The 12,491-nt window shown below is 39.1% G+C and overlaps 1 protein-coding gene across 1 annotated transcript in view; it reads left to right on the forward strand.

Moving 5' to 3' along the window:
• The window catches only part of LOC120517430, a 31,182-nt gene extending 19,813 nt beyond the window's left edge, over positions 1-11,369 (forward strand). The window contains exons 2-3 of the mRNA XM_039739762.1: positions 4,567-4,845; positions 11,213-11,369. Of these exons, the coding sequence (XP_039595696.1) occupies positions 4,567-4,845; positions 11,213-11,369 (436 nt within the window). The remainder of the gene's footprint in view (positions 1-4,566; positions 4,846-11,212) is intronic.
• Positions 11,370-12,491: the final 1,122 nt, after the last annotated feature.

Consider the following 12,491-nt stretch of genomic DNA (forward strand, 5'->3'; position numbering starts at 1 on the left):
GAAGGCTGAAATTTGGCAGGCTCATTCCTTACAGCTTACTTACAAAAGTTAAGCAGGTTTCATTTCGAAATTGTACACGTAACGGTCATAAGGGTCGATAACGGTCGACAACGTTCGCCATGTTGAACTTTCTTATTTATGGCCCCATTTTCACGAAATTTGGTAGGCGGCTTCCCTGCAATAACCGAAACCAATGTATGTACTTATTTCGATGGTATGACGTCAATGTCGGCCGCCATATTGAACTTTCCAACGTCACTAATTCTCCAACTTCCCATGTAGGTAGATGGCTGAAATTTGGCAGGCACATTCCTTACAGCTTACTTACAAAAGTTAAGCAGGTTTCATTTCGAAATTGTACGCGCAACAGTCATAACGGTTGACAACGTTCACCATGTTGAACTTTCTTATTTATGGCCCCATCTTCACGAAATTTGGTAGGTGGCTTCCCTGCGCTAACCAAAACCGATGTACGTACTTATTTCAGTGGTATGATGCCACTCTCGGCCGCCATATTTAAGTTTCCAATGTCACTAATTCTCCAACTTCCCGTGTAGGTAGAAGGCTGAAAGTTGGTACTTATTTCGGTGGTATGATGCCACTGTTGGCCGCCATATTGAACTTTTCAACGGTCTTTGTTACTTATGGGCCCATCTTCAAGAAATTTGGTTCGCGGGTTCCCAACGCTAACTGAATCCTACTTACGTACATATATACGTCCATAGCCTGCAGCTCGGTCACCGTGTAAGGCGGCGTTGGGTCCCCCATCCCAATGCCTCCCACGTTGTTGGCTGCCTGCCTATATAAGGCCGTCCGTCGCTCCAGTCTCTACATTCCCTTCCTTGCTTCGCCACAGGATTCACGTCTCCCTGCTGATAACTACAGCCTTTTTATTTAATCCACGGCTTCTCCGCTGTTTTATTGTTCATTTATTATGATTATAGTTATTGTTTAGGTATTTTAGACTTACTTTACATTGTTCAGGTACCCATTTCCTTTATCATTCCTACCCGCATTAACATGTCTATCGAGGTGATCACCATTGATCAAAGAACTGTCACTTACCGAGTGGTTTCCATGCCCGGAGATGGCACCTACCTTTTCCATTCTCTGTGTTACATATTGCACGGCCATATCAGGCTCACTCTTGATATCCGGAGGAACATTGTGTCTTATGTATTGAATAACTGGGACAGGTTCAAGGTGTGGACTGATGACGGTACAGGAGATAATTATACTACACAGGAGCACTAGAAGAGTGAAATGCTTAAGCCCTTCACCTATAGTACTGCATGTGAGTTGATGGCTGCCGCTGAATTGTTTGGTTGTCACTTTCAAGTGTACTGAAATGGCCAAATATTTTACACTTTTGGACAACCGCCAATGCATCTTAAACATCTTAGATTCACAGGTGACGATTTGTGTAGTGGACACTTTGATGTTTATGAATGTTTCAACTCTCAAAAGCTGGATGTGAAGTTATCAATGAAACCGGTTGTGTGCTTACAACGCTTGACAGATGCCAAATGTCTCTTCAACACAAGTCCTACAAATACTGTCGTAATTGAAACAAACCATGAAACTCAAACCGATTATGACAGCAGCAATCCAAGCTGTGAGATTTGAGACAAGATTACTGTTCACATGGCCAACTGTACGTTACATGCTCAGAGTAAGCTCAGCGCACAGCTTGGTCATATTACAACCGGAGGGCCGAACTCACAATGTGGTATACAAAGAGATCCTTAACAAATAATTATTTGGTATATTTTCCCTCAGTTTAAAAAGGTTTAATTTTCTTCTTAATAATAATTTTAAGGCAGTACTTTGCCGCTGCGAAGCGCGGGTATTTTGCTAGTATATATATATATACCCGCGTATCGCAGCGGAGAAGTAGTGTGTTAAAGAAACTATTAAAAAGAAAAGGGAACATTTTAAAAATAACGTACCATGATTGTCAATATACAGTAATTATTTTGTGACTGTTATGAGTGTTGCTGTCATCAAGGATTTGATTATCATTATTTCTTTCAATCAGGTTCGTATTTGTAGGACGTGTTGTGTTCAATTTACATTCCGTGTTTGTCAATCGTTGTAAAGATAACAGGTTTCATTCATCGATTCGTTTCTTACTGCATCAATAAACAGCTCATCTTCCTCTTTATCTGAGACGTGACACACTGCATGCACGGGTTTTTTTGTTACACTGTCTTCCTTTAGCGGGACATTGACTTTTTCCACCGTGTGCTTTGTTTCCACAGTAGCTGCACTTATGAATATGCTTGTATGTATCAGACGCTTCATATTTTTTTGCTGCCTTCTCAATTGTGTAATTCAGTTTTGTTCAGCACTCTTTGGAACTGTTGCTTTTTGTCTGTGCACTGCGTCAGTTCACATGAGCCGCTTGGTGTACATGCATCAAAGGTTCCCAGCTGTGCTGGTGCCATCTTGTGTGATGTCCACGGCTGTATTTAATGTTAGCTAAGACCCGGCACTTAAAAGTTTGTCTCGCGGTTTCGCTGAGTTTGTGCCAAACACCACCCTGACCATCTCATCTTCGTCTGCATAAGCACAGTATTTCACCCGTGAATATTTAGCGGCAGTGTTTCTATTGGACGGACGGCCTTATATGGGCAGGCAATAAATTACGTGGGAGGCGTAACTCCGCCTCCAATGGCCATCGAGCAGAAGTCTATTATAGTATATGGACGAAAAAATAGGTTCCAGTTATGACCATTACGTGTAGAATTTCAAAATGAAACCTGCCTAACCTTTGTAAGTAAGCTGTAAGGAATAAGCCTGCCAAATTTCAGCCTTCCACCTACACGGGAAGTTGGAGAATTAGTGATAAGTGAGTCAGTAAGTCAGTGAGGGCTTTGCCTTTTATTAGTATAGATACACACACATATACTCCCAAATGATTTTATATATTCCGACGCTGACTTTATATATTCAGATTTTGACTTTATATAATCAAGCTTTGATGTTATATATAATCAGGAATGACTTTATATATTCTGACATTGACTTTATATATTCAAGTTTTGCCTTTATATATTTGGGAAGGACTTTATATATTCCGACAAAAGGAGTTGAAAGTACCAATGCACACAATTCACTTGCGCTACATATGTGCAAAGCATACAATTATTCAACTTAAAATTATTTATCTGTCTCATTCAAAATTTTCCAAAATGTTTCCAGAGCAAGATCCAATCTTTAAACATTGCAATCAAGTTCCAGCCTCACTGGGTCACATGTTTTGGGCCTGCGTCAAATGAACATCATTCTGGACCAAAATCTTTAAATGCCTTTCAGACAGCCTTGGTGTCACAATCCCTGCTGATCCACTAACAGCTGTGTTTGGTGGGCTCAGAGAGGGGCTTAAAGTGGAGAAGGACAAACTTTCGGGCTAAATCGATGGGTCTGGCAGTCATAGAATAGCATATGTCCCCCGTGAATTATAAAGTTAGGATTGCAGGGCAGCAGAAACCCATACAAGTTTTGCATATTAACCTGCTAAAAGAGTGGCATGAACTGCACAAGGTTATGGTCATATACGCAGCAATCCCTCAGACAGAAGTCATTTTTGGCGAGGATTTGACTGACACTCAGAAATCTGAGCTGGTCTGCCACTTGTCTCTTTCATCTTAATAAACTGACTGGCCTCTGACCCATCACAGTTTCTGGATGGATGGAATGAAAGAGTCAGAAAAAGACTTTGAGTTTCTCAGAATGTATGGCAGTCTTGGGCCAATGGGACACGACAATTTAGGGCTGACTCCCCCGCCATGTTCAGGTGTCATGCCCTTTGACCTGTTTAGGCATTAATTATGATCTTGTGACTTCTATGCTTTTCACTGTAACCCTCGGTTAGGTCAGACTTGATTTTTTGTCTTTGTGTGTTTATAAGTGGTATGTTGAGGTTCTTAGTTCTCAGTTTATTCTGGTTCTGACCTGTGATCTCTGAGTAGAACAGATCTTATCTAATAGTTCTGACTGGTATGTGGTAAGTAAAGCAGATTTTTTTTTTTTTTTTTTACAAGAAGTGTTTTTATAAGAAACATTTTTTTTCATAAAATAAGAAAGCAAATACTACCATCCTCATGTCAAGTGTCAACAGAACTTCACACAAACCAACATGTTGGTTATTTAGTGCAATTTTAATAAACTGGGACTCCATGATTGCTTTTCCAGTCGTCTGGCCTGCTGCTCTTCCTTAATCAGTCCTGTAATAATACAATTTATCTGGCTATGGATATTTTAATGTTCCTCACATTAATTTCTTAATTTTTTTGGACAACACATGGTTAGCAGCCTGAATTAGAAGCTCTGTAAGAGAGCTGCAATGAGAGCAGGGCACCGAGCTCAGTGTAAGTCTTATCGATGAACTCCTTTGATAACCACATTGACTGCACACCTACATGTCCACTTCTACTTCAAGTCTATCAGACTTTAGGTCACCATGGTCTGTGCTTTAAAATGTCCTGTCTTTGTAATGCATGCCTTTATCATTTCTCTTTTCAGTTATTTTCTTTTTTTTCTGATTTTTGCATTTTTTCTTAGTTTTTCTACAGGATTTAATGAGAAATCATTCATAACCATGATGGAGTTGTGTCAAAAGTATGATGGAATTACAGGAGGCTGCAATCTGTATAAATTTGTAGGACTCTTTGGACCCCTGCCAAATAAAATGGACTTCAAAGACACATCTTGGATTAGTCAGGTGGACTTCAGATTTTTACAGAAGTATCTTAATAAGGATGTAACACAATGGTACACGTACAGTGACAGTTTGTCAGCCCTGGATCAGTTCATTATCAGAACCCTCTTCAACATTTCAAGGTAAGTCAAAATGAGTTCTGATGGGTGATATGAACAGTTTGAGCCTTAACCCACCTACTTTTAAGACTGATTATTACAAACTGCTCTCCTGGTGAGGGGATATCAGGGGTAGAAGGGGAATTAAGATGGCCAACATCACTGAAAGGGTCAGTAGTGGTCACTAAATAACTGACAGCCCCTGCAAAAGTCAGGAGAGTGGCAGCAGTCATAGTTTAGAGCAGGGGTTCTCAACATCAGTCTTGGGGGTCCTCTGTGGCTGCAGGTTTTTGTTCCAACCAGCTTCTGTTTTTAATTGGACCCCTGGGCTAATCAAGTGAAATGTTTTTTATTCCAGATTCCGTGTTTTTGGAAAAATGTAGAAATTAGAAAATTAAGTTTGGTTTTATATATATATATATATATATATATATATATATATATATATATATATATATATATATATATATATATATATATATATATATATATATATATAAATGTGCCAAGCAGTTATATGGTAATAATGTTTTTTTTTTCTTTTTCATAATATTTTCATCTTGATTTTCATTCTATTTTTTGCTGGGTGTTCTAATTATTTATTTCATTATTTTCTAATTAGTGGGTCTGACACTAAAGTAGTTGCAGCCTTTTATTATTCAGTGTTGTTTGCCTGCCTGCCTGCTCTGCTCTGCTTGTTGTCATTAGTAAGATACAGTGAAGGGAGCAAACTGCACAGAGAAAGGGCAAAGTATAATAAAATCAATAAAAAGGAGTTAAGCATTTAAATCTCTACCAAAAATAGAATAGAATGTCTTATAAATATAAAAATCATGCTGCTATGCACCAGCATGGTGGCACAGTGGGTAGTGCTGCTGCCTCGCCATTGGGAGACCCAGGTTCGTTTCCCAGGTCCTCACTGTGTGGAGTTTGCATATTCTCCCTGTGTCTGCATGGGTTTCCTTCCACAGTCCAAAGAAGAACAACAACATTTATTTCTATAGCACATTTTCATACAAACAGTAGCTCAAAGTGCTTTACAAAATGAAGAATAGAAAAATAAAAGACACAATAAGAAAATAAAATAAGTCAACATTAATTAACATAGAATAAGAGTAAGGTCCAATGGCCAGGGGACAGAAAAACAAAAAACTCCAGACGGCTGGAGAAAAAATAAAATCTGTAGGGATTCCAGACCATGAGACCACCCAGTCCCCTCTGGGCATTCTACCTAACATAAATGAAACAGTCCTCTTTGGATTTAGGGTTCTCACGGAAGGACTTGATGATGATGATGGTCACGTAGACTTCTGCCTTTTAATCCATCCATCATTGTTGGAGCATCATGAAGCTTTGAGTAGGTGGAGGTGGCACAGGCCACCACCACAAAGAAACCGGAAAAAGAAACAGAAGAGAGTAGGGGTCAGTACGATTTTAGAGCCACCATGAATAGTTATTATGATGAATTGAACATACAGAGTATCAGGATTAAGTTAAAGTAAAGTTATAAAAAGGCCATGTTAAAGTAATGTGTTCTCAGCAGTGTTTTAAACTGCTCTACTGTATCAGCCTGGCGAATTCCTATTGGCAGGCTATTCCAGATTTTAGGTGCATAACAGCAGAAGGCCGCCTCACCACTTCTTTTAAGTTTTGTTCTTGGAATTCTAAGGAGACACTCATTTGAGGATCTGAGGTTACGATTTGGAATATAACGTGTCAGACATTCCGATATATAAGATGGGCAGATTATTTAAGGCTTTATAAACCATAAGCAGAATTTTAAAGTCAATCCTGAATGACACAGGTAACCAGTGTAGTGACATCAAAACTGGAGAAATGTGTTGGATTTTCTTTTCCTAGTTAGGATTCTAGCAGCTGCATTCTGCACTAGTTGCAAGTGATTTATATCTTTTTTGGGTAGTCCTGAGAGGAGTGCATTACAGTAATCTAGTCGACTGAAAACAAAAACGTGAACTAATTTCTCAGCATCTTTCAGTGATATAAGAGGTCTAACTTTACTTATGTTTCTTAAGTGAAAAATGCTGTCCTAATGATCTGATTAATATGTGATTTAAAATTCAGATTACAGTCAACAATCACCCTAAGCTTTTTACCTCCGTCTTGACTTTTAATCCTAATGTATCCAGTTTATTTCTAATAGCCTCATTGTATCCATTATTGCTGATCACTAAGATTTCAGTTTTCTCTTTATTTAACTTGAGAAAATTACTATTCATCCATTCTGAGATACAAGTCAGACATTGTGTTAGTGAATCAATAGAATCAGGGTCATCAGGTGCTATTGATAAGTACAGCTGTGTGTCATCAGCATAGCTGTGGTAGCTCACGTTGTGCCCTGAGATAATCTGACCTAACGGAAGCATGTAGATTGAGAATAACAGCGGACCCAGGATAGAGCCTTGTGGAACACCATATGGATATCATGTGTCTTTGAGTTGTAATTCCACAACTAACAAAAATTTTCTCCCTGTCAGGTAGGATTCAAACCAATTTAAGACACTGCCAGAGAGGCCCACCCATTGACTAAGGCGATTTCTAAGAATGTTGTGATCAATGGTGTCAAATGCAGCACTCAGATCTAAGAGGATGAGAACAGATAAATGGCCTCTGTCTGCATTTACCCACAAGTCATTTACTACTTTAACGAGTGCAGTTTCTGTGCTGTGATTTGTTCTAAAACCGACTGAAATTTATCAAGAATAGCATGTTTATTTAGGTGATCATTTAACTGCATAATGACTGCCTTCTCCAGAACTTTACTTAAGAAGGCAGGTTAGAGATGGGTCTAAAATTTTCAAGAGCTGAGGGTCAAGATTATGTTTCTTAAGTAGGGGTTTAACTACAGCAGTCTTAAGACAGTCTGGGAAGACCCCCGTATCTAATGATGAATTTACTATGTCAAGAACATTATCAATTAGCACGCCTGATACTTCTTTGAAAAACCTTGTTGGTATCGGGTCAAGGACGAGGTGGAGGTTTTAATTGAGAGATTATTTTCTTTAAATCAGGTAAATCTATCCTAGTGAAAGAGTTTAATTTGTTTATAACAGGATGTTGGGGTTTAGGAGGATCCTTAGTGTTGGGGAGATATACTATGTTATTTCTAATATCATTAATTTTTTGATTGAAAAATACAGCGATAGCCTCACAGGTTTCACTGGAAGCACTTAGGAGGCATTCCTTTGAGCTACCTGGGTTTAGTAGGCGATCAATTGTAGAAAATAAGACTCTGGGATTACTAGCATTGTTATTTATAATCTTAGAGAAATAGCGCGCCTCTCAAGACGGACAGTGTTATTGTATTCTGTTATTTTGACTTTTAATATTTCGTGGTGGATAGTAAGTTTAGTCTTCCTCCATTGACGCTCAGCTCTACGGCATGTTCTCTTTAAATCAGACACTCTTTGGGTCTTCCATGGTATAACAATGCTAGAAGATTTTTCACTGTCTTTTCAGGTGCAACTATGTCAACAGCAGCTCTCACTTTAGAATTAAATCTTTCCACCTTACTATTTACATTGTCCTCGCTATTATAGCTGGCACTATAAACGGACTGATTGCTTAAAATGTTTGTAAGTTTTAAAGCTGCTGCTGAGTCAAAGAAGCGTTTTTTAACAATATGCTTCTCATGAGTGTTTTTATCATTATTTCTATATTAAAAAGTAGAAGAAAATGGTCTGATAGACCAATATCAATGATCTGTTTTATATCAACTTTCAGTCCTTTAGTAATCACTAAGTCTAACGTATGACCTGCTTTATGTGTAGGCTGATTTATGAGTTGTCTCAAATCAAAAGAATCCAGGAGGTTCATAAATTCTTTTACTTTTAGATCACACTGATTATCTATATGAAAATTAAAGTCGCCAACTATTAGGAGTGTGTCATAGTTAGTAATTAAAATTGACATTAAGTCAGAGAATTCCTCAAAAAATGACGCGTTATATTTAGGAGGTCTATACACGGATAGTACTAGAACTTGAGAATCTCCATGGATAACAACGGCGAGATACTCAAAGGACTTGAACTTACCAAAACTGACATCTTTACATTTTAATCGGCTCGAGTAAATGTTAGCCAAGCTGCCTCCCTTTTCCCTGGCGGTCCGCACGAGTAAAACTGTAATCCGGAGGCGCAGATTCGATTAAAACTGCAGCGCCGTCTGAGTTAAGCCACGTTTCAAGATCTATTTTTTTATCACTGATAAGATCGTTGATAAAAAACGCTTTGTTAGTTAGAGCTCTAACATTTAATAGTGCCATATTTAATGTTTCGGATGGGCAGAGATGAATATTATATGCGTTATTGATATTTGGAATAGGAACTAAATTATTTTTATTAGTGCCGTTCTGTGTGTATTTTTTGTTTAATCTGTGATCTGTTTTTATAGTTTTAATACATCCAGCCATCCATTTTCTAACCCACTGAATCCGAACACAGGGTCACAGGGATCTGCTGGAACCAATCCCAGGGCAGGGTGCCAACCCACTGCTGGACACACACAAACACACCCACACGCCAAGCACACACTAGGGCCAATTTAGAATCGCCAATCCACCTAACTGGCATGTCTTTGGACTGTGGGAGGAACCATGCTGCCCAGTTTTAATACATTGTTCCTCTAAAATAGTAATTTTAATTAGATTATTGGAGTTTATGCCGTATTTCCTAGGTTTTCTATGTGCATTGAGATTGCTTATTACAGTATTAATGTTGTGCACTTTAACAGAAGATTCTATTAAACACTTATCATGTCCTAGCACAACAGTATCATTTTGGAAGGGGTTAAGAGCAGAGATAGATAGTCAAGAAAAATGAATTACCTTCGATATGTTTTCGAGAGGACCGGCGCTGAAACTGTTCGGATGCAGGCCATCACGCTTGAAGAGACGCGGCCTTTCCAAAAAGAGATTCCAATTGTTGATGAACCCGATGTCTTTCTTCTTGCAGAAACCCTGTAGCCAGTAGTTCACCAAAGACATGCAGGTTTGGTACATTGGCGATCCTAAATTGTCCCTAGTGTGCGCTTTGTGTGTGTGTGCCCTGCGATGGGCTGGTGCCCTGCCCAGGGTTTGTTTCCTTCCTTGCGCCATGAGTTTGCTGGGATTGGCTCCAGCAGACCCCTGTGACCCTGTAGTTAGTATATAGCGGGTTGGATAATGGATGAATGCTGCTATGCTTTTCTAAATGTAGAATAAGAGAAGAGGAAAAATAATATCAGTGTGATCAGGTGTGGTCACTGATTATGAATCTGGTTGGAACAAAAACCTGCAGCCACAGGGTGTCCCAGGACCAGGTTTGAGAACCCCTGGTTTACAGGACCATCAAGACACCAGTTGGAGTCTTCTGAGCCACCACACGACACCTCAGCTCCTCGTATCTGATTGGTAGTTGATGGACAGTATGTGTGAGGACATGTCGCTCTGTCATGGTGGATGCTGCTTGATATGACAGACATGCTGTTTGTAGTTCACCTTCATAGCTATCAGACTCCACTTCATAGCCAGGGCTGAATGACACTTTGAGGTGTCCATCTGTTTTCTGGACCTTCTGGTGACGGACATTGACTCGTTCTGATACACGTTATTTAAAAAATAAAGGCAAAATCAGAAAGGTGGAGGAATGGCATCTGCATAAGGATTTGAATAGGAGCAGCTTCATGTAGAAGATGAGCCACTTTAGTGAGGAGATGTGGGTTCAAGTAAAAAATCTGTGAAAAAATGTGATATTTATAGTGTGCTGCAGACCCGCAAAACACGGATGACTGTGTTATTATACAAATTTAGAGCAAAACAAAAAATACGTCTAAATGAGGTTATTATACTGATGGGGGCCTTAAAACCCTACAAGTAGCACAGAATAGAGTGCAGGAAATAGAAATAATAATACTGTACATTACTGTCATTTATGTTTTAAATGGTTAATCAATGGACTTGCAAATGTTTTAACTAATTATTGACACACAGCCATTTTGAAACAGAAATATCCAAAGTCAGACTAACAAGCGACATTCGAGCAGAGGGCCGTATTGAGCGCAGGGCTGCTACAGAGAAGTCGGGCAGAACTTTTCTTGGGTGTAATTATGACGAGTCTGAATTTCACATTTTGTTTTCCTTTATTATGGGTTTCCAACGTTGACTTTTTCCTTTAATAATTTATGATTAGGAATTTAAACTTAAAACAATGATGCTAATGAAGTCAGTATTCTAACTGCAGGTTTTTCTTTACAGTCAGGTTTGTACTTTTTCACTTTTTATGACTTTCTGGTTGCTTGTTCTTTCTGATATAGAAGTTCTGACAGTCACTGGACACAGTGGTCCTTTTGTACAGTTTGATTATTAAACGTGTTCTGTTCTTGTCATCATACTCAGGTGTTTAATGTCTCCTTCAAGAAAAACTCGAGTGTCACTCTCTGTGTGGTGGATTAAGTCAGTAAGACCCTTGTTGATAGACACGGCCACATTTAGATCAGCAGCACCGCGGTGGTACCAAAGGCTCTACGGGGTCCACCTCAGTGTCGACTTGTAAGCCATCACAATAATGAATACGTAGATTAAGTATGCATGGACCCTAACCAATCACAGGCTTTCTAGTGGCAGGTCCGCTATGACTGACACATCTAACCTATTAGAACAATTCTTATCTTCAACATGTCTTTTGAGGAAGACAAATTAGTATTTGTAAGAAAACAACAAAGCATATCAGCAGATTCATTGTAAGGTCTGAAATGTTCTATTAACCTTGTGTTAGTTTTCTGAGTGTGCAAAATATTAATTTCAGCAAATATGATTGCTACTACAAATAGAATCAGTCCTAGTGGTTGCATAATGGGGACCTGCAGGAGCCAAAGTACTGTGTGTGTTGGAGTTTGGAGAGTGTGAGGAGTACTGAAGTAGCAAAAATGAGGCAAATCATGCTAGTTTAAAAAAGGAAAATGAAAATGACTACCGTCTTATGCGGAATAAAACAAATAATGGAGAAGAAAGTGGTCTAAATCCAACAAGAACCTCACATCCAGTGTCCAAGATGAGGGGGCACAAGGAAATCTGAGTCTGCCATCCTATACTGTTTGCTCAATCATCTTTGGTGAGTTATTACTAACAGAACAGACATATGTGTGCAGCAGACCTCAAACCAGCACATCGTTTTCCTTGCGCTGCCAAAATCACATCTAGTCCTTATGTGAATATGAAGAGCTGCCAATCCATAAGAAATTCAAGAAACGAGAGGAGGCCATTCAGTCCTTTTGTCACTCATTTGTTTATCTAATAGCTCAGCTGTCCAAACATCTCATCCAGATCTTACCGCACACACGTACCGGTCCTGGGACATAACAGCGTTTTAAAAACGTTGCACTAATGTGTGCATGCCCATCTGCCATGCATCTCGACACCCTACCCATCAAATGAAACTTCAAAGTCTCGTCTTTCCGATGATATAAACCATTTTGACACACAACAACCACAGCACTGACACTAAAGCCTTTTATACAGAGAAGTACATACTTTTAAGAGTTGACTGTGCCTACCTTTGAAGACCCACTGCAAGTCAAACATCAATATTTCCGAGCAGTATTGATCCCATTGTGTCCGTAAGGCTCCAGCGAATATAATCCAGTAAAACGATTAGGTCCAAAACACACAATATATT

Source organism: Polypterus senegalus, chromosome 1 (genome assembly GCF_016835505.1).
Source record: "Polypterus senegalus isolate Bchr_013 chromosome 1, ASM1683550v1, whole genome shotgun sequence".
NCBI lineage: Eukaryota > Metazoa > Chordata > Cladistia > Polypteriformes > Polypteridae > Polypterus > Polypterus senegalus.